The sequence below is a fragment of the Rhyacophila brunnea genome, unplaced genomic scaffold, assembly GCF_057557595.1.
Source record: "Rhyacophila brunnea isolate RB1 unplaced genomic scaffold, BYU_Rbru_1.0 scaffold_23, whole genome shotgun sequence".
Classification (NCBI taxonomy): domain Eukaryota; kingdom Metazoa; phylum Arthropoda; class Insecta; order Trichoptera; family Rhyacophilidae; genus Rhyacophila; species Rhyacophila brunnea.
In genome coordinates, this window is record NW_028232893.1 from 21,040,215 (window position 1) to 21,064,509 (window position 24,295).

Consider the following 24,295-nt stretch of genomic DNA (forward strand, 5'->3'; position numbering starts at 1 on the left):
TATGTGCTATATCGATAGGTCCACCAGCCTATCAAGGTAGGCGAGTTTTAAATTCCACCCTGTTTCGTTAAAAAATTAATATGAATATTGACTTGAGTCACTAAATCCGCTCTAAGGATAAATAACAGGCTACTAAATCTGACCAATCAGACGTCGCGATTTAAACTATGATTTTTAGCATACGTTTAAATCGCTATACAAACATCACCACTACAGCAGTGCCTAGCATCAACATCATCGTAAATGCACGAAACAGTTTTTCGTGATTTACTCGAAACTCAAAAAACCTTCAGAGCGGATTTACCAACTAAGCGACTCATTTGGTTTTTGAAATGATGAGATGTGTTATGGGTGCAAAAATCTTTCACAAAGGTGTCTAATTCGTATTATCCAAAATGGGATTTACAAGTTATACAAGATAAACCAACGACGTGGGATTTCTCTGAATAATTAATGTCATTCACTTCCGTCTTCACATCTGATCTTCCTTAATTAATAAATAAACAGTGCACATTAATCCGCCCGTAAAAGACTGAAGAACTTAAATCACAAAATTATATCCACTTTCATGAAACACTGAATTTATAAATAAAATACATATGTATTAAGAATAAATTATAATCGGGTGGTCTTATGCAAACAGCAACACAAAAGCAGTTTAGGGCATATTCAAGACTCCAAACCAACACAAACGCATCTTATAACCATCCTAATTAAAGAAGCGTTCCCTCCACCACCCACCGCACTCATTCGGGTGTACACCATTGCGTAACAAACAAACATCATCCTGGAAAATTGAGCTGGGAGGGTCACAACTGATCTATTCCAACTAAGTAAAACATGGTAACAATATTTAGTTTATTTTTCTGGATCCAAGATAACAACTTTGCGTACGAGGGACATCTAAATCAACACTACGACTTAGCCAAACAGTGCTGCGCATGCACAATGCCTTTACTTTGGTATTAATTTCCAAAAAATTCTAATCTACAAGAACCCAAACAAAAGTGAATGCGTTATAATATAACACTACTTTTCAATTAACTATTTCTTTTATTCAACGAATAATTCACAAGATTTAAGAATGTACCATTCTAATTATTAAACATACATAATTCTGAAAACACTCATGAGAAAATATAGCCAATAGAAAAAATCTTTTTCGAAAAAAGGGGAAGGAATCGGCAGGAATCGAACCTGCGTCTCTTGGATTTTGCGCCCTATGCATTATCACTATGCTACGACTGCCATGCTTAATTGCGACAAACTTTAAATATTGGCCTTTTTAATACCTGCTCATAAGCGATCTCCAAATTGAATTACGAGATACCTGCAGGGTGTCTTACTTTTTTCGAAGAAGATTTTTTCTATTGGCTATATTTTCTCATTAGTGTTTTCAGAATTATGTTCAATAACACTACTTATGATATATGACGCCAGTCTGAATATAAACAAAATTTAATTATCGAAGTACACAATGTTTATGATTCGTAACTTAAGATTGCTACATACTTATTTATCAGCTTTTTATTAGTAAACTATTTCTATCTTAGATCAACATTTTTTTTTTCACACACACGCAGCTACACCGCAGGCGACTGCATCATAGTGTATTATTTCGATTTTTAATATTGTTTCTGGAGTTAAGAGTTACGTTAGAATAGATCTGCAAGAAGAACTTCCCAAGACAACTTACCATTAATTTCTAATTACCGCTTGGAACAAAATAAACCTATGCGTTGGTTCATTAATTGCATAAGTCCACCCGATTAATTCTTTACTAAATTAACACAAAAAAGTCAAGCGCAGTCTTTCGGTAGTCAATAAGCTAGTTTAAACATTCTCGAGTGTCCCGGATAATACTGAAGGGAGTTTATCTCCTGTAGAAGGCGTCGATGATGCCCAGCGAGGACTTGTGGTTCATAGGATGATAGTCGACTGGGAGGGGGAGGGGCGCCGTATTGAGTGGGCCCCCGTCCATGAGGAGAGCGGAGGAGGACTGCCGGTCGCTTGGCAGGACGGTGAGAGGCGCCGACAAGTCGGGGTTGCGGTTCTTTTTGTTTTTGTAGGGCTTCTTTAACTTGAGGTGCACCAGTTCCACGTGGGTCTTGAGCGCCGTCTTCTGTCGGAAGGGCCGATCGCAGATGTCGCACACATGAGGCTGTTCCCCCGTGTGTGTCAGGATGTGATTCTTCAAAGTCGTCTTGTACTGCAAAAATGCGCAAATGTTATTTTAGTTTTTGAACTGAACGATCAACTCCAATTTTATTATGCCTGTTGAAATAAAACCCCTTTGGGAACCACCAGAACCAAAATCATCTACTCCAGAATTATAGCAACACCGTATCATATTGAAGCAATATGGCGGTGAATTCATTTGATAAAATAACGCATAATATAAAGTGGAAGTAGAGAGGAATACTCACAGCGAATCCCCGGCCGCAGGTCTCACACATGTGCGTTTTGGCCATGATCTTGCCCTCGTGCGTCCGTTCCCGATGGTGCTTGAGACCTCCGCGAGTCTGAAAGCGTGCCGAGCATTTCTCGCACGTCCACTTGAAGAGGTGCAAGTGGACGCACTCCACGTGCAATTTGAGGCGCCGTGCCGTCTCGTATCGCTTCTCGCATTGGTCGCACTTAAACCTAAAAAGGAAACATTCAAGATGACATCGTAGTTTAACCACAAATCTTGCTTTATTTCAATAATCTGTGCGGAGTCACGTTGCCCATTGCCCAGTCGCCGAATCGTCTCATCCCAAGTAATGTTATTGTCAGCTTCATTTACATAACACATAAAGGTTATGTCAAATTCATCCACAACCATATGTAGGTCCTGGCCTTGTCAAATAGTAAACACCAATCTCTCTATACAAGATATTTTTTTTTTTCAATATTTTTTGATGAAGCGAAAGATAGCGCGACTTACTTGAGGAAGGCAGGGTTGGCGTGCTTGACGGAGACGTTGAGGTGGGCAGCGAGGGAGGAACGCGTCTTGAAGCTCTTATCGCACTCTACACAGTAGAATTCCTTCTTCTCCGAGTGGCGGATGGAGTGCGCTTTGAGAGCTGTCTTGTTCACAAAGGCCATACTGCACACCTCACAAGAGAAGTTCTTTTGTCCAGTGTGGGCTCGACTGTGCAAAATATATCCAAATGAATGCAAAATTGTGACAATCGTGCTGTAATCAATTACAGGACAACCATGGCCTATACCAGCGCTTCTCAAACTAAAGGAGGAGTCTCCTCCCAGGTACAGTAAAGTAAAAAAAATTACTAATATGTATTTATAAATCGTTAGCGAAATCGAAAACCATGAGACAATAATACCATCATAGAATAATGCAGATTGCCAAATGCTATTCAACTGCAAGCGCAAATACTGCATATCTTTTGCTATATAATGTGAACATTAAATTAAACAAATTATAATATTGACAGCCATGCAGTTGCCGCGTCAACTTATAATGTCAACGGTCCAGGGCTCGAATTCCGGGTCTGGTAAAATTCAAATGTTGTTTTTCAATGTGTGATTGGACGGAATACGTCGAGCAAGTGGCTAACATCCATTGCTCATAAAAAAAACCAAAAAAATCTGATCTTCTTAGGGTTGAAAAATTTGAAAAAAATAATTCGAGAAACAGAATTTTTGAAACGGAACAGTCGACTATAACTATAACAAATATTTTTCCTACAAGGCTGTCAGATGCCCAAATCATCAGACAGGTCACGATCCCAAGTCATAAGATCCTAACGAAGAAGAGAGATGACACTCTTAAAAAAGTAAAACAAATGTGTTTGAATCCCACTTTTGTCTAAGATTCTATCTATTTTTCTAATAAATGAGACTTTTTAATAAAAAGAATGCTACATTCTTTTATCTTGTGTTTACTTAATCAGTCAGTTAAGATATAATAATTTTTAAATCGTTTCATATATTTTTTACTATCAATCGTAACAGATGAAAAAAATGTTAAGATTTTGCCAGTCGATACTCACGCTGTGTGGTCGTTTCTTGTGGTGCAATGAGTGTAAACCTTCGGACAGTAGGGGCATTTGAATCTCTTCGGCTCAGACGTGTGCATTCTCATGTGGCGTTTGTGGTTACTCTTCGATCTGAAAAAGAAAATTATTTTATTGATAAAATAATATCAGTTGGCGTTATCCAAACCGTTGTGTCTGAAACATCATTTCATGGTGGAAAGACGTGGCAGATGAAATAATCAATAATTTAGATGTCACTATGAAAACCATGAGGATATACAGTGTCCTCAGCTAAATATAATACGTTTGTTTAGGTTTAGGTTGAAGAATAACAATGAGAGAGTGATCGAGTTTTGATACTGAGTACTTTGCTTACTTGAAGTTGGACATGCCTGGTCTAAAGTATTTAGTTTGAACGGAGCACTAGAAGAAAGATAAAAATGTGGAGAGCCGTACGTGCTACTGCTGCCGCATACGTCGCACTCAAACGTCTGCGTGATGCCCTTGTGTTTGGCCACGTGCTTTGCCATGTGCGAGCGGCCGCACAGCACCTTGAGGCACTGCTTGCACTCCAGCCGCTCCTGGTGGATGAGAGTGTGACAGCGTAAACTGCGTGGCGTAGTGTAGCGCTGCTGGCAGATGAGACACAGGTACTTGCCTGCCGACTGCAACACACAAAAATTACCATATCCAATCAGAGATGACCTATTTTGGACAAGGTGCCGATAGTGCACAACTAAAATTTCTGGAAAATGGACATCTGGGATGATGAAAGGTGTCGATCGATTTCCCATCTATAAACGTATTTTCAGCAACAGTGCAATGTAGCCATATTAACAAATAGTTTTGCATATAATTTCTCAGAACAAAAATCCTAGGGCTATTCCGCACAATGAAGTAAATGTGTGAAGAATCAAAACTAGAGCTGTCGAACTCCAGTATTTTTAAAGATTCGGTGCCAATGAAAAAATAGCAAGTCTCCGTTGTATCAATATAAAATTCGGGACCCCAGTTCAAGGGTTCAGTTCAGGTTGTCAGAATCAAATCTTCCTCCGGCAGACAACATTTAGTATGGTTTCAAAAATTTAGGATGTGATTTTTAGTTTAAACTCTATCAAAAATTATATAGAGCATCATTATGTGTCTAAAGCCAAGATGCATAATCACTAAACACTATTTGGATCATTAGTGTTTTGATTGTGCGTCTGCGTCTTGCTTACAATGATATGCGCATGTCACTTATAACATATTGAGTGAAATAACCCTGACATATAGTTGTCTACTTGTTTCTGATGAATAAATGCGAGACTGACCTCCTCATGCCTGAGCATGTGTGCCTGCCAGCTAACTTCATAGGTGAACCACTTGGCGCATAGCGAGCATTTGTAGGGCGCGTCGGCGTACTGTTTCGTCTTCTTGGCGTCCTCCAGGTCCTGGATCTGCTGTTCCGTAGTAAGCTTCAGCACATTCACGCACGACTCATCAAAGTGGTAGATCTGCAGGCCCGTCTTCTCCACTATTCTCTTAGGTGGTCCTTTCTTCTCCTTCTTTGCTTTCGCTCTCTTCCTCTCTGCTCTTAGCTCACTTTTTTCTTCTGCGGATTCGTAACGATGCACGGCACTGCGCTTCCTCCTGAGAGTGGGATCCGATTGCTTCTTAATACTGCTCAAGTTCAATTCGTCTTCCGCATCGTCATCGGGAACAGTCGTGCTTCGTTTGTGTGTTTTTCTTTTTTTTCTCTTTTTTGGTTTGATTGATTCTTTGTTGTCATAATCAGAATACTCCTCCTTGAGGCTGGGAGACAGCGCTCCAGGATCAAAGTCCGCATCGTCATCATTATCATCGTTGAATTCAAGATCATCCTCGTGTCCCTTTGTGACTTCCACATACAGATTGTTACCGACCTCTTTCTTAACGGACGTCTCGCCTTTCCACGCGTCTCGATCATTAAAGTTAGGAAAATTATTCGGAAAATTCTCTCCCGTAATCGTGGAATCGAAAACTAAAAGTTTATCAGAGATTTGGTCGCATATGATCTCAGGGCAGGCAGCCTCGATCTGATCGAAGAACCATTCACCGTCGTAAGGGTTACAAGGGATAAAATTGTTAGGCGGATTTCTCCCTCGGGTGCCGATGAGACTAAGCGGCTCGTCCTCCTTGAGATCGAGATCGGCGAAGGGATCGGGGAAATTAGTCTCGGAGCTCTTGATGATGTTGGTAAAGGTCTTAGCTTGCTCGATGGTGCCGCGCCCGCCCTTATCTGCGCACTCAACCGTCAGCGTCTTGGACAGCGTCAGTTGGTTGTCATTGGAGATCTTTTGCCTTTGGGTGCGAAGATCGTTCAAGTCGAACTGGAAGAATACAAAAACCTATATATTTTACTCATCTAGCCTACGTCTATATACATCTGCTCACAAATAAATACAATTATTTGTAAACTTTTGCCCATACACAAATGCTTTCCTGGAATGTTTTTTGTGCTTCAAATTAAATGTAGATCGGACAATCCACATCGTAAAAAATTGTGTGATTATTCAAAACAACACAAATCATTATAATATTATGTTGCATTGTATTTTATCTGATCATGAAAATGAGAACAGACAGGAAATACATCATTCCTATAAAGTCAAAAATTATTCAGGCTTAGCTCGCTCACAGACACCAAAAATTCTTCATTTTCAACCTTCACACGGACCAGAACGTGGGTCGATTTCTTTGTATTAGTTTTTTGTAATATCTTGAGTGGTAACATACAAAGCCAAAATATAGGAATGACATAACAATATATAATGACTGCAGACATCTTAGCACTGATCTGTGGTACATATCTAAGCCCAACCCCCGCGTATGTATCGTTTCAATCATCTCGTAATAACTTTTGAACAAAAATCTTTTTGAGAGTGAGTGTTCAAAATACCATACCTGTCCACCGAACGTGAGGCTGGTCTGCAGCAACTCTGCCAAAATTCTGTTGGAATGCAGACATCTGTTTTTAAACCGGATTGTCTGTTTGATGGATCTTGAGCAGTCAACGCATAGTCTATGCGGGAGTCTGCTGTCTTTGGATACCTGAAAAATATTTTATAATTTACTCGACAAACAAAATAAAAATTAAAGAAAGCAGGCAGGATTAAAACATAGATCTTTCAACTAGCAAGTGTACACGTTGGCAACTGCACCATTCCAGCCATCGGGTAAGTGACAATTTGTTATCCATAGAAGAAAACTATTGTAGAGATTAATGTTGATTGCAGAAGATACGATTTGGACGGTTACAGCTAAATTGCATGTATATAGTTCACTGTGAGCTGTTAACAGATGGCCATAAATGAAATTAAAACCTGAGCTCTTAGAACCCTCATTTTTAAAGGTTGCATTCTAATGTAAAAATTGAATGGATTTCAATTCCATCATATCAAAAACTGGAACTTCAATTTTTGTTTTGTAATGAAACAATATTGCAGTAATAGAAGTAGGATCACATAGATACCCAGACTTTAAGAAAATCACATATATGTAAGTATTATAACTTCGCTGTGAATCAAACCCGGAGTCAATACTTTACGCACAAAGTTCAGTTCTGGTTAAGGTAAATGTGCCGCAGAGGTGGACATGAGATTTTAAAACTTTCTTTTTAGACCAAACCTAACCTAACCTATTCCAACCTAATATTACCTCATATAATCTTAATTTGTAGTAATCGTGGTAATGGTGCATCAAAATGTATGAAAATTTCAAATTTTCAATTAACGATTATTGGATCGAAAAGCCGATGCGCCGATAGAAAAAGGTATTTATTATAATTGTCTACATGGAATAAACTGTTTTCGTAAAAAAAAAAATATAAAAGCTCGTGTCCACCTCTGCGGCACAATTACCCTGGTTAATTTAAAAATCTATATATCTACGGATTACACCTACCTACCTACCTTACTATATTACTTATATATTATACATTTTTAAATTAATTTTTTAAGACATCCTTACCAGATAGGGTTAGTAAAAAACTTTTGTAAAACAATACGCCAGAATGTATAACATAATTTATAAATTAATAAATTTTGGTAGGCTCCAGCGAATGATGACCAGGATTAATAACATACTCCGGAAACAGGTTTCAGTTCCAAAATAGTTGAGGGGTTCTCAGGAAAAGGATTGAATATATCAGAATATCTCATTCACTGAACTTTTGTTTGAAATCACTAATAAACATTGGCTGGTATTCTTTATTGACATTGTACACAGCATAACTCATTTCATTAATTCATTAAAATTGATTTAATAATTAATTCTTAAAATCAAAAGCGGTGTAACGTCTTTTAAAAGAAATAAAATGCAGAATAATGATAGTATTACTTCGAGGAAGATATCGTAATATTAGTTGTTAGAATGTTGTGCTGTTTGCAAACAATAATGAGATGTCTTACATTATGCGCCAAAATAATGAATAAAAAACACCCACTAATTATCAACGATGCTTCATAAATGTAAATAGAACATTTAGAGGTTTAATAAACTTACGTTTATCCCTGATAATTCTGTGAATGAGCTAAGAATTCGATCGTCAAGAGGTGAGAATTCGACAGTCGATACAAACAAGCATCCTCTGCAGACGTTGTACCTGAACTCGCAATTGAGGGTTTTCCCATTATCAATCGAAGCCATTGTCGTCATGATTGTATCTGCAATAAAATACCATTTATCTTGTCATCAATTCTGCATTTTCCGAGATAAATACACTCGCGTAAATGACATTTGTTTTCACGGAGTTTTGACAAGATGACATCACGAACAGGTACAATAAACTATAAACACAAATGAAACACAAGCATAGAGCAAACTTGCTATAACTAAAAATAATATATTTTTTACGTTTATACCTTTTCATATTTCATTCTAAACAAAATATAAATGATACCTAGATCTTTTTAAATTCAGTACTATTTTTTTCAACATCAAAATCTTAGCGAAAATCTCCAAAAAAGTTGTGAAATGTGGAATGCTATTTGAAAAAAATCGATTTTTGTATTGACGTTTATTCTTGTCTATGGGTATTTGGCGGCATTTTAAAATAATATTTTAATTGATTGTGGTCAATGACATTATTAATGGACAACGCACGCAGTACAGTAGCTAGCAAGTAAATTCGCCCAAAGCGACATCGCATATGTATAGGTAGACGTCACGTGACAAAATTTCACAATTTCCATTATGCGATATCACGCATCGGGAATTTATAGCAATTTCACCTTTATTGTAATGGCGTTAGAACAGTGTTTCCAGTGTCAATGTTTATTTGTGCGAACGACATTGATATTAAAATATGAATTATGCCATTCGGCAGACCCGACAGAAAGCATCGGTAATTTATAGCAATATCACCTTTATTGTAATGGCGTTAGAACAGATTATGCCATTCGGCAGACCCGACAAAAAAGTGAGTGTCATTTTTTTTTTCCAGATGATTCGTCCATATTAATGTCATTGATTGTGGTACATACATTCCATAGAACACAAAATTAAACTGCTAATTTGTACGAAAGAAAATTGGTCGAAATCATCAAGCTAATTCACAAACGGTAGAGAAGCATTAAATTCGAGTGGAATTTTTGTTGATTAACTCTTTACACTATCAGCAATTTATACAAAAAAAATTAAAATAACTAGCTAGAATATATTTGAAAACAATTTTCTTCTCATTCTCATCTTTTATTGTAGGTTGTCAACCGAAATGCAGTATATCTCCTTAAGCCTCAATTACATTGAGCTGTGTGTTGGCGAATTTATAATCTGCCTGTAAAGTCGCCCAGTGTAATCATCGAACAAGCTAACATGTTCTATGATTACACTGGGCGAGTTTACAGGCAGATTATAAATTCGCCAACAAACAGCTCGTAAAGAAGCTCAATGTAATTGAGGCTTTACCAACGCCTAGGAGCCACTTATGAAGTTTACGTTGTCAAGAGAATCTCCTTTTGGCTACACCTCTGCTACGCTATACCATTACATCCCTACATTATAAGCTGGAATAAAGCATATTTCAAACATGGTTGAGCTATACAACATTTCTGCTGGTTTTTGTCGTTCGACTGTATGTTGAATGATAGTTGAAAGTCAATTGATAAGTGGAAACCATATTTCAACCATGTTGAATTGAATGAAGTAGGGGTCCTTGGACTTTTAGTTGGTTCAACAGTGAATCAATCAAGTCAACTAGTTGCCTAGACAAGTAAAGTTGTCTACGGTAACCGAGTTGATATGTCCTTATATCTCATATAGGCATGTCTAACTTGTTTCTAGTTGCAGGTGATAGTGTTTTCATCCAAAAAGGTTTGACGATATTAACGAACTAACAAATTTGCTTAACCTCATCTTGATTACAAGTATCGTTTTAACGTGGAAACATTCCATATTAATTTCTTTTTTAACATTCAATATTCAAAATCAATTATAGCAACAAAAATCGACACATGAATACGAGGCGTTAGATAAGATTGGATTTTTATTGGAAATAAATATTAAATGATAATTATGTGTACTCACCACATTGACTGCTGACTAGATAATTACTTTTTAATTATAGTCTAGCAAAGAAAACTCACGTTAAATATGATTTATTGTCATAGATGAGGATCGCTTCTTCCCTTCATTACATTAGTGTTGGTGAGGTTTGCGTATTTTTAATAGTCTGAGCGAATGAGCAAGGCCAAGATAATATCATTATTATAACACGTCACTAGAAATTTATAGAACGACATACATACCTACCTAAGTTATGTTATTTTGAAGGATACAGGTTTTTGGAACAGAAAAAAGTACAATAATTATTATGTACATTCATTTATTATACATATTTTGTTGATTGCACAATTCAGTGGTTATTTTTAAAAACAGAATACACAGAGTATTTATTTTTACAAATTATCAATGGTATAATTTTATTTTTCAGTGTTCACCATAAAAAAATATCAATACTATACTTTTTACAGGTTTCAAACAGTGAGCATGATAAAAATAATAATGGGTGAGAGTTTTACCTATCTTTCAATATTTGTGTCTATGGATGGAGTTTTAATAGATCTTTGTGTTTATGTATTTTTCAGATAGAAATAGTTAACTGTCAAAAAAAGCTTTTAAAAATATAATATATAAATAATTAGATACTTTTGTAAAGGAGTTCTGGTGTTCAAAAAGTAATAAATAAATTGAAATATCAGCCAGAGATACAACCTCAGAATCTATAAAATAATTTACATGTACCTATACGTATACATGGATAACGCCAAACATATAAAATTTTCCTAAAAAATGCCCGAACCTTAAAAAACCAATATTAAAAATAAATTTCAAGCAATCTATAAAAATATTACAGATATACATACAACCTACCATGATCGAAGGTACAAAAAGGTACAAACGAGAATTATGCAAAAATTTATTAATTATTAAATAATTTGTACATCACATGGTAAAGGTGGTAGCATTAGTTTGGTGTCACGTGTCACCAACCGTATCCGTCATTGTTGACTGTCTAATAATTAATAATCAAGTAAGTATTGCACAAAAAAAGTATTATAAATGTCAAGGCAAGTATTTACAGTAAACGGTAAGTATTACGAACCACTGCTTCGGCGACGACAACTGTACCAATTAGTTGACCAGAATGCTAGAAGCAGTAGCATTGATTGAGACGAAAACCCTTTATGGTAAAAAGTTTCACTCCTAAGCAGAACATAATATGGGCCTACAAAGGGAGCATTTTATATTATCAACTTTTAAAAGTTTTTAGCTATTAACCCAAACCATTATCTGAATCAAGCACACATTGAAAACTTTTGAAGGGTGTGGGACCGAAACAGTGCCCATGGTTTCTACGCCAATCGTGGATCACTTTAAATATGTACCTTGTATTTTTCGATTGGCTAGCAAATCAAGATTAAAATGTCACACGTCAATTTTGTATGTTGGCTGATTAGATAGAATTTACAGTATATACTTGCCATTTTATAATGATACTTACCAAAATTTTTGCAAAACTACTTCCCATTTATTCATACTTTTTTTTAGTTTATGCCATAATATGAGGCATCCGATTGTAAAGGTGTATCAATAAGAGCTGACAGTTTTAATTTTTTCACCATTTTGCACTGGTGTCACTGTGTCAAACGTAATATCCGGCACTTCATCGGCGATATAGCCTAATATAGCAAATATGCCTAAAAGAATAATCACCTGTCAAAGGAGCCGAGGTGGTTGTTTGAATAATGTTGACAAATAGTCCTGTTACTTTTTATCCAAAAAACAAAACCGTCAGTTTTTATTGAAACACCTTTATATTCAGAAGGCCGTTAGCAATCGAAGAGATTGCACAACCATAACTAGTGTAGAATTAGGATAATGGGTCATGGTCGTTTCACCGATATCGATCCTGGATAATTGACTATTCAGACGAGATTCAAAAAAACTTAAAAAACAATGCTTGCGTATTGACACTGCTTCACCACAATTTGATTTTACAACCAATTCAATTTTCCATTAACCGACGATTCATCATGATACCTCTCCTTTCTACAGCGAATTCTACATTTCAAATGGAACTGCATGTATGAGTGAGAGGAACAATACAATTACAAGCATTCTCAAACATAATATGTATTCTAATACCCAAATTATACCAGCAGAATCGGCAATTCCCGCCAACTGTCTAGCTCAATAGAGAAATGTCATTTTGAAAAAAGCACCGTGAACGAAATGGAAATTTCTGTATTTTAACATATTGATTGGCTCGAAGACATTCTTTCAATGTTGTCAACTTGACGTTTGCTTTTATAATGATAGTCGCTTGACTTCATTAATTTTTTTAACAACTACAATTTGAGGTACAGTGGTTTGAAGAACTAATAGCTCGCAATACTCACATTGCGACACTACCGCCAAGATCTATAAATACAATCAGCAACTTGTCCAAATGAAATCTCCAATTCTCCATCTCCGCGATGACATTTGAATAAGGCCAACTGTATTCAGGCTGTGGCATTATTTTACTTTATTAATTACAAATTACCACGGTAGTGCGAATATTTTGTTCAAATTATTACCATTTATTTCAATAAATAATATACAAGAAATATCATTTTCTTCAAAATTGCATTCGAAGTATGAGCAATTAACAATTCTAACACTGTCATAGAAGTCTACAGTTTCATGGCACGGCCTGACTATAGTGGGCCTTGCATTTGAAGTAAGAAAATATGTGGGTACTGTTTAATGTCGCCACCAAACCGTCCAATGCATTGATATTTTGCTTAATAATCCTGAACACTAGCAATACAACGTATGTTCAGTGACGTCCCGTGGGGGATATTTGTTTGCGTGTCCGGAAACTTGAACGTATGCAGTTCTTCATATCACACTTCACCGTAAAATGCTGTATCGGAAATATATGGCCGTATATTAACTCATTACGCGCGTCCAATGCAACTATTGCGTTGACCATTACCGGCCATTAGATATAATTAGCATGTTATTTAAATGTGGTAATTGAATAGTAATTAACAGGTCTGCAGTGAATGCGTTAAAGACCGTCCAACCTCTTTGGGTCGTATAGTACTGACATAAAATTTGTGTCTAAATAAAACACGGTTCTTGTCGGTTTACACTTTACAGTTTACAGGAAGCCAGCAGCAAACAAGTTTTCAAAATAGCCGATATACTGGATTATTTGTTAGGTTAGGTTAGGTTTTCATTCTTGAATTCATGAATTTTGCCAAAATCAGCTAAACTCACAGCGAACTCTGCCACGGTGAAATGTTTTACGTACAATTTACATGTAACCATTTTTTTGTTTAACTTAGCTGAAAATAAACAATAAAATAGGTAAGGGGGTACGTAACGAATTTTTAGACAGCTTGAAACTAAGAATGAAAGGGGGAGGCATTCTGAAACTGCTTAAAGGCGGCACTTTGTCCAGGGACATCACTGCGTATGTAAATGTACCTTATTCTTTCGTATAAAAATGATATTTCAGGTTGACAATCAGCAGCGTGAGTCGCCGAGTCTGCTTAAGTAATAATAACATAACACGATCGGAGAAATCTCGTTGGTTTGATTCGTACACAATTACTAATCTAGTACCGCCAAATATCTGTGGCAGTATTGATGCTTTAGTCGAGTATGTAAGGCCGGTCGCTAGTGTGTGTGCGATGATGTATCTTCAGTTTGTACTTGGACTGAAACAGAAAGAAAATAATAAAGGTTATGACAGGTGTTAGCCAATGATTGGCAGGCAGGCCCAGACTCCGCTGGTTGGACGGCGTCAATAAGGATGCTAGTGCTATCGGTGCAGACACTGGGCCGTTGGCTATATCATAGTTCATCGTGAGTATCGGAAACCAATGTCTGTGTAGCATTGAGATTCATGTCTATATAGACTTAAAACCATCGAAATACAAGGGAAATACAGAAGAAAATAGGTAGGTAAGTAAATTTGAAGTACAATTATACCATATATTATATTTATACTAGCTGACCCGGCAAACGTTGTTCTGCCATATAAATTATTTCTAGTGAATATTTTGGTTGTTAAATAAAAAATAACGAATGTATCGTAAGTGTGTGGGGATGGGATCTATGACAGAAAGAGGAATAGAGCGCTGTAGACGATGACCGCCGATAAAAACAAAAAAACATCAACCATTCATTTTCTCAATTCAAAATGAGTAATGATGTTCATAATGAATGAATTACATGTGACAGGATCTCGTTGTTTACTGTTTATGCAATACCCGTCTTGTCCCTACCAGAAAATTAGCGGATATTGGAGAGCGTCGTATGAACGGTGTGTGTCAGCGATGAACTCCAGATTATTGTTTCTTCTTCGAATCACGATTTCTCGCGTCGATGTGCGGTCGCCAACCATGATTCCAGCAATGTCGTCAACAACAGTCGCATTGAATCGACGTACGTGCTCTCCAGCTGGTGTTTTATCAGGATTGATGACAATAGCGTGATTGTCACTTTGCAATTCGTGCATGTGTGCTTTGAAGAATTTCAATAATTCATTGTGCTCATTCAACAGGGCGTCCAGTTCGCTGACGATGCGCCTGGCATTAGGCGAATTGAGGCTATTGTAGCCGCAACGTGCATCCACATGATTGATGTCCTCACCGCCGCGCCGCGCCCATGAAATAGATTTGTAAAAATGTATGAAAAATGTATGTGGTTCGTTTGGCATTGGCAGCAATGAGCCTACTTTGTGGTATACTTGGCCTTTGATTTTGAACGTAGAATGGAATTGTTGACCATTTGCCGCAGTATTGTGAACTATTTCTGTTGCTCCGGACGAAGTCATTTGGAAGCATGAATTGAATGTGCGAATGGACTTCAGGAACAGGTTTGAATCTGGAACCGTGCCGATGAGCAAGCCGTTCAATGGTTCTGGTGGTATCTCAATTTCTGGTAGTTGCACTTTTCCTGATGCGCAACACATCCCGGCTGACTCATGTTTGAATTTGAGCGCATGACAATTGGGACATTCTTTGTCCATAGCACCAATCAGCACTTTCGGATGAGCGGAATATTCAATATCTAGCTCGTACTCGAATGCGAGACGAAGGAACGAAGCGGATGTAAATGTTCGATGTACTTGTTGGCGTTGTCGGTCATTTGCTCTGCGTGTGTTAACTACGAACCGGCGCGCTTGGCTCCGTTCCAATTGTCGTTGTTGATTTCGTTCAGCTCGTGCCTCTTGTGATTGAGATGCACGCAATTGCGACATGCTTACACGCACGTTTTTGTTATCTTGTTGGATTTGTTCGTCTGTTCTTTCTGCTCTACTATTTCGCATGTTTGTTGCTTTATTCGTTCGACGGCCCAAATGGCCCTCCTTGCGTCTTGCTGGCATTGTGCACTGTAATACACGCACATAAAAATAGATAAATTAAAATAAATCGTATAAAATTTTGCACGCACTGCGTTGTGATATGCCGAATGAAATGTCAAAATGACGCGACGCTTCTCTTGAATTCTTCTCGGACGTAGCGCCATCTGTCATTCAACAACATAAATAATTTCGTTCTGTTTGAAATACGAACGACGGTTAAATTTGTTCATACAAAAATAATAAAATCGCGATTAAAAATTGGGAGGGTAGGGGTAGGAGGGTGAAAATTTGGGGTTATAAGTATTTTTTTATGCCAAATAATAAAAAAAATACAAAAAAAAAATTGTCAAAAAAATAAAAGAAAAATTTTCTGGATAGAGATACCCTAATCACAGAGCGGTATGAAATATACTTGTTGACCTATTCTCATACCTAACAAATATACATAAAAAAAATCATAAAAATCGGTCGAGCCATTTCGGAGGAGTTCGACCACAAACATCGTGACACGAGATTTTTATATATATAGAGATTAAATTAAGTAACGTAGGTAACAAGTCGTACCTATCAATTATCTGATATTAATGACAGCGTTAATATCAAATATTTGATACCAATCAATGTCGAATTAATGTTCTCATTGAATCGAATAAAATTGAAACATTAATGTCTGCAATGCTCCACTAACACGTCATTTTTCGATCTCAATACTATACGGTCATCTCTTTCACGGTGAACGTAATAATATAATACGTACAATTTACATGTACCCTGGGCTAGAATAGGGGAGATGGCGTTTTATGGAAAAGGCTAGAACCAACCGAGGGTTGTTGGCCCACTGACGACGATGTAGGTGAATGAAACAGGAAAGGCGAAAGTAACGGCAGATTGCTTATTGGTTGTATGTAAACGACAAGAATAATAATAGCACATCAGTCAATATACACAATAACGTGCGACAATTTGCCCCCGTTAACTGACGCATCCAAAGAGTTTCATTACAAGAAGAAATCATTTTATTACTAAAACACTGACGATCTTACCTTTAATTAAGAGATATTGAAGAAAATCTTCTCCCAAAAGATGGAGCTCAAATATATGGCAGTGAAGAGCTGTTTCTATAGAGAAAATTTTTTCAATGTCTTACTAATTTAAGAAGCTCTGACAAAATAAAATGTTGATGGCAGCTTACCGAAAATGAGCGTCCACATGTGTCGCACATTTGATTCTTGAGACTGACTTTCCCCTCGTGCACGCGATCCCGGTGATGCCTCAGGCCACCGGGTGAGCGAAACCGAGCGGAGCACTTCTCGCAGGCCCACTTGAAGATGTGCAAGTGCGTGCAGTCGATGTGTAGTTTCAGCTTGCGCGCCGTGTCGTAGCGTTTGTCGCATTGCGTGCAATGGAATCTGCAATCCGACAACAATGCTTTAATAGCCCAAGCAAATTCAGCAGATTAGTATTAACTATCAACGAGCTGAACTTGCAATTCATTTGTGTATAAAGATTCTTTCACAACGCCATATAAAAAATTATCTGTTCTCAGTAGCCAATCGAGCAGTTTCCTCAGAAACGGACGAATCGCTTGTCTGAGATGCCAATTGAAAACTTTCTGCTCGAAATGAAATACATTTGGGATTTTTTCTACATTTTTCGAACTGCCTAAAATGATCATTATTAAGATCAGAGAATTTCAATTGCCACAAAAATGATGCTTTTGCAAACATAAGTGTTCCCCATATTTTTGTATGGTGTCGAGTGATGGACCGTGAAGGCAAACGAGCGCAAGGCAATCGATCCCTTCAAAATGTGATGTTGGCGCCGAATGCTTCTTGGACAGAGCACTACTGCTAACTACTGCTACTACAGAGACTACAGATAAAGTAACGGCTTTTGACAATATGTTTGAGACGCATTCTGCAGTTTTTTCGGACATAATGTCAACTGAACCAACTTACTGGGAGCAGCCTTCACTCTGCCCTGAGAAAAGCAGAGGAACGAAAGGAGTGGAAAGTCTTGGTCGTTCAGAAGATGACGAAATTTGATAATGGTTAAGATCCTCACCCATAAGGGAATGACCAAGAAGAGAGAAGAAAAGAATTATTGTAATATTGAGTAACAATAAATGCATTAGTACTTGAGGTAAGCAGGGTTCCCGTGCTTGGAAGATACGTTTAAGTGGTGAGCGAGGGAGAAGCGCGTCTTGTAGCTCTTGTCGCACTCCACGCAGTAGAAGTCTTTTCGCTCCGAGTGCTTGATGGAGTGCGCTTTCAGGGCCGTCTTATTCACAAACGCCACGTTGCACACCTCACACGCAAACTGCTTCTGGCCAGTGTGAGCACGACTGAAAAATAAAAAAATTGTTAATCTAAAGACACAGAATGCCAACCGGAAGTGGCTGAGAAGCCGGCGAAGTGTGGTTGATATAGGCCGGATTTAATTGAATTTTAAAAACTGCTAACACAATCTGCAATCTATTCTTAGTTCAATGAAAACAAATAAATAGCACTGACAAAGTATAGGGTGCACTATTCAGGTCATATCTCCAGAGCCTACATGTACCCTTCGTCACTGCAGCCCACATACTTGTACAGTGTAACCAGCAGTTTACAAGCTTCTTCACAGTGTCCTTTGATATTAAAAAAATTGGCCCCATAAAGTAAATTACCAAATAGTAGAATGGTAAGCCTGTTGTTCATCATAGTTTCTTAGAATTATTTATAATTATCCTCATGTAAGTGGAATATATCAATATTCGATTTTGGTTGAGCACAGTTATTGCCCGCCCAATTGGCATTACCAATGGCAAGTTAGTTCTGCACCTTGAGAGAACAAACAACCTGATGTTTCTGATATTAATAATAATTACATATAAATGAACACTATCAAGAATGGTAGAGTTCATATTTACATCGTATAAGTTGGAAGAAGTACGTAGCCAAATATAGACTTCGACTACAATATGTCAACATACCTAAGTGAAAGTCAGTTGGATAAAACCACGGATAGTATCCATATAGTCACAAGTAAAGAAGTTTTAAGAATTTCTTCTTAACCCTCTCCACCATAAGACCGTACTTCAACTGATGCGGTGCCAAAAAATAGACCCACTCTCAAGCCAACTTCGAACTAAGAAATTATAAAGAATATTTATAATCATCATCAATCATCTGAAAAGATCCGGGATGGAGGTAAGACGAAGCCCAAAATTTGTAATGCCTTTTTACAAATGGTAACTATATTGCCACAAATTAATGTCAGTTTACTGCAAAACGTAATGCCAAGATCCCTTACAGATGATATTCACAAACTAACAGTAGATTTCAACAGTAGACTTCACAGTTTTTAGAGAAGGTTTTCTTTATATAACAGTAGCCCGAGAAAAATAGTATTTCAGCATTTTCAATCTCAGGATTTCAGGAATCAAGAAATCTAGAGGGATCCTGAGATCAAAAACATCGGTACAATTTTCTAAATCATAATTATTAAAGTTTATATTATTTTATGACAATCAATCGATCTGCGGATATTAAAGGGTGCAAAAGGAAGCTTCCGTTGTATTAGTCAGTTACAATTGTATTTTCAGCATACACAAGAAATTCGAAGAACTTTTATCACTGTAAATTGTGTCCTGAGCAATGGAGGTGAAAGGATAAAAATAATACTGACATGATGTGGTCGTTCCTGTTAGCTGAGTGGTTGAAAGCCCTCGGACAGTATGGACACTTGTGTTTCTTTGGTTCTGACGTGTGAATTGTCATATGGCGCTTGTAATTACTCTTAGACCTGTAATTAAACAAATGTATTAATTTGTTGCCATGTTCAGTTTGCGAAAACAACTGCAAAATCAATAAAACGCAGAATTTCTGGGACTCATGGTTTCTACTTGATTAAAACATTCAACTCAACTTGTTTTTGTCTTCCGAAAGTTCACTGTATACCGTCCGACTCATTCCTGCCTTGACAGCGTTCGCGAAGTTTCCAATAACTCGCTCCTATCTACAGAACATTCTGACATCTGAATCAATCATGACACATGCGTATAAAACTTGGTGTAAGACTGTTTCACGGTCAGCCTCTGACATACATGTTTCATGTCAGTCGTACAGACGCATGTCTAGTCAACAAACATTATTCAGTGAGTTAAAATATTTGTTCACAACATTCTCCAATGAAGTCACTAAATTGTCACCAACTAGGCTTAGAAAAGTCCATATAGTCAATCACTGACAATTGATGGTTGGAAGAAAATGAGTCTATGTCTTACGTGCTGGTGCTCCCACAGATGTCGCACTCGAAGGTCTGTGAGAGGCCTTTGTGTTTCGCCACATGCTTGGCCATGTGGGAGCGTCCGCTTAACACTTTGAGACAGTGCTTGCATTGCAGCCGCTCGTCGTGGATGGCCGAGTGGCACTGCAGGCTCCGCGGGGTTGAATAACGCTGCTTGCAGATCTTGCACATGTATTGTCCAGCCGACTGAAGTCAAACATAATTGACAATAATTTGTATTATTTATTTTCATTTTTTAGCCAGGAAAGCTCCGGAAAATATACACAAATGTGATTCTTGCTACAAATTTATTTGCAATGTGTTAATCTTGCCCATTTTTTGAATAATAAAATGCCTAATTCTTGTCAAATTTGGGATCACAGAGATTATAAATACAATTTTTTATCGTAAATATTTCACTATAATAATGTCGATATAAATTATACTGATGGTTTTATAAATGCGTTTAAAAATTAATAAATGTAAAAAATCTTAACACCACTGCACAGTTATGTACTGAAATATGACTATATTCTAAAACATTAGAGCGAGAGGTTTAAAAGAATACTATTTTATGTAATAAAAATACTTTATGCAGTCATCAAATATTTAAAATAAATATAAAGGATAATAAGGCTTCAAAATTATATAAATAGATTATCTACAACGTTTAAGGTATGTCCAGGATCATGCTTTGAAAATAGAACAAAAGCTTCATTTTGACCTACGCTGAGCATGTTTACCCCTTAAGCTAGAAACAGTATACCATCATAACATGTGAGCACACATAAGCTCATGGTAACCTCTAAACAGTGTGCAATTTTGTTTTGTATTTAAATCTATCAGAACCATACTGAGGCCACCTCACGTGTATCACACCACATTATCACCCTTAGGTGATAGTACTCGAAATAGTACATTCTTTTATTTTTAGAGGTTTGAAAGGAAGCTACAAATGACAGTTAATTGACGAATGATTTCGTAGAACGTAGATTGTCAGTTTATATCATTAAATGTTCTTGTTGCTCTAGCATGTGAGCTCACGTGACGTGATGGTAATGTGTTTCTAGCATTACCGATTGAAATGACTCCCAAACTTCAAAACAATATACATTACAATAATTATTGGTTCGCCATCAAGGATTGTATTGGAAACGGAATACGATATTGTTGACTGACCTCTTCATGTCGCACCATATGCCCCTGCCAGGTCAGCTCGTAGGAGAAATATTTAGCACAGTCATCGCATTTGAATGGGGCATCTATGTACTGCTTGGTCTTTTTTGCTTCAGCCAGGTCCTGGAACTGCTCCTCCACAGTGAGCTTCTGCACGCTGACACTCTCTTCGTCGAAATGGTAAATCTGAAGACTCCGCTTCCTCACCATCTCTGCGGGGTCTTTCTTCAACTCAGTATGCTTTTTCAATTTTGGCGTTTTTGATTTTTGCTTTTTCAGCTTACCCGATTTTGCACCACTCTCGTATCTCAGAACCGCGCTTCTCTTCCGTTTGAACGATGACGGCTCAAGGGTGTATTCTTCATCATCTGAATCTGACACTTTCTTTTTTTTCTTTGATTTCTTCTTGATTTTGGGCGTAGCCTTTTCGGGGACCTCGAATAATTCTTCTTCTTTGATATTAGGCGATGCAGATCTCGCATCGAAGTCATCATAATTTCTATCTTCATCATCATCCTTTGTCACTTCAACATAGAGTGAATTATTAAATTCGTTTTTAACAGTTGTCGCACGTTTAAAATGATTAAGGTCCTCCAAATTCGATTGATTCTTTAAACTGTCTTCTAACGATTTCGAGTCGACTACGAAAAATTTATTCGACACTTCATCGAAAACGCTTTCAGGGCACGAATTATTAAAATTATTTAAGAATTTCACACCATCGTAGTCGATGAAAGAATTATCCAGAATCTTTCCTTGGGCTCGACCGATGATATTCAAGGGGACGTCATCTCTTAGGTCGAAGCCGGCGAAAGAATCGGGAGGCGTTTGTTGCGGTGAATTTTTAACAGTGTCAGTGAAGGTATCGGTCTCTTGGGGTGGACAAGTGGCGAGTGACTCCGGGCATATGATTGTCATAGTTTTTGAAAACGTAAGTGGATTTGTGGTGTCAATATATTTTCTTCTTTCTCTACGTAGATCATTCAAGTCAAACTGCAATAAAATTGAAACGTCATGAGAATGAAGGAAGAAATAATAAGTAATATACGGAAGAACATTATGTAATTTATTTTTTAATTACAATTTATTTGGGTGTTTAATGTAATTGAGCTATGTTAAAATAATTGTTTATGTGAGCTTTCTTAAATGATTGTATCCTTTGGACAGGAAAATAAATTATTTCTGCCAATATGACGCACATTACGAACCGCACATGCCACATTTATGTGTTTAAACACATTCAACTTTGCCAATCTTAAATGTGTGTCGTGTGTCACTGCATTGGCGTTAGCCTTGCAACATCTGCTGTTTAACGAAATTTACCGTTTAATCAGGCCTTAAAGAAATGTTGCAAAAGAATAAATATAGATACCTGGCCCGTGTACGTGAGACTTGATTGCAACAATTCTGTTAAAATCCTGTTAGAATTGAGACAAGTGCTTTTGAATCTATTTGACTGTTTGATGGCGCGCAAGCACCCATTGCATAGCCTATGCGGTAAACTGCTTCCGTTCGACACCTGGAAAATCAGAAAAATATTCCTCAATTGTAAGCAAATGTTTTCAACTTTCCCTTGGTATACAATATTTCATTAGTGTGATTATAATCAAAATATAGTTTATGGCGCTATAGCCCGGTGTGGTCTCTAGGTGTCTCCAATATTACTTTCCACTATTCCCTCTCCCTTGCTCGGGAATGCCAGTTAGACACACCGACAGTCTGTAAGTTATTTTCTAATCCAACCAGTTAATAAAGATGTGATCTTCCCGTGCGTCATCAACCTTCCGGTATTAATACCGGTATTCATAAAATATTTGGAAAAAACAGAAGTACGTATCTATCAATAAGTATAATATATGTAAAAATCTCATTAAAATATTAATATTTTATAGCATGTGTCATTACTGGTCAGCAAGGTCGATGAATGGCGACGGAAGTAAACCAGACATCGCGTAATCCGATAAAAAATTACAGCCCTGTTAAACCTTTTATGTTACTTAATTAATATATTTTATTTCCACCGTCAATACCGAATATATTGGTATTGTCTGATTTTTAAATCCGGTATTTCGGTATCGAAAAATACTGGGATACCGGTATTGCAATCCCTTTTATAATGGTTTTGTCTAGCCACGGTTTAATTGAATTTTAAAAACTAGCCAATACAATCTACAATTTATATTCTAGTTCAATGAAAACAAACAAAGTTCTGTGTACACTATGTATATCGAATCTCCACCCTTCTCCACTGTTACCTGTACTAAACTAAACCAAATTGATGAACAAACAAGTATTCAGCGATAGTTCATTCAAATGCCTGAATTATTGAGTTTATTTTCTTAATAAGCATTAGTCATGCCAATGTATATTTACCCCATAAATCACAGCACTTCAATTATGGGGTAAATATACATTGGCATAACCTAAATGACCATAAATGACCTCGGATAACAGATGTTGGTCGTATGGACAGGCAGTATATATATACACGTGAAGGCGGCCACATCGAATCATCATCTCGGATTACGAATTCGGACCGTGGAAAAACGCCTTTAAGATGGGAATGTTGAATGGATTTTAGAATTGGAAAGTAGGTAAGTAAACATGTCTTGTAGCAACCTATTGCTACAATATCCAAACTATTACTATAAGCCAAGATCATTAAAATATATTAATATAAAATAACTGGCAGAATCTGAATCAAAAATTCTTACATTTATTCCAGACAATTCTGTAAAAGAATTTAGAATACTGTCGTCGATGGGTGAGAATGCTACCGACGATACTATTAAACATCCCCGGCAAACGTTGTACCTAAATTCGAACGTCAAATTTCTCCTGTTATCTGTGGAATTCATTTTTCTCTTATTCTATATCCAGTGTTGATTTTTCTTATCAATCATTCAACTTTCGCATTATTTTGTATTGATACAAAATTACAAAATTTTGACATTTGTTTTCTTGGTTGACAAGATGACGTCACTAA

The 24,295-nt window shown here is 37.1% G+C and overlaps 1 protein-coding gene across 1 annotated transcript; it reads right to left on the reverse strand.

Annotated features, from left to right (window-relative positions):
• Positions 1 to 1,570: 1,570 nt before the first annotated feature.
• LOC147069688 (uncharacterized) lies at positions 1,571 to 24,293 on the reverse strand. Its single transcript, XM_085950726.1, has 15 exons — positions 24,024 to 24,293; positions 22,682 to 22,828; positions 21,313 to 22,302; positions 20,132 to 20,340; positions 19,534 to 19,650; positions 18,002 to 18,208; positions 17,057 to 17,273; positions 8,505 to 8,690; positions 6,906 to 7,052; positions 5,294 to 6,331; positions 4,437 to 4,645; positions 3,996 to 4,112; positions 2,927 to 3,133; positions 2,427 to 2,643; positions 1,571 to 2,209 (listed from the first exon to the last, which is right to left on the reverse strand). Exons 1-15 carry the CDS (start codon positions 24,165 to 24,167, stop codon positions 1,874 to 1,876), a joined length of 4,488 nt encoding a protein of 1,495 aa, XP_085806852.1. The 5' UTR covers positions 24,168 to 24,293; the 3' UTR covers positions 1,571 to 1,873.
• Between the last annotated feature and the right edge of the window lie 2 nt (positions 24,294 to 24,295).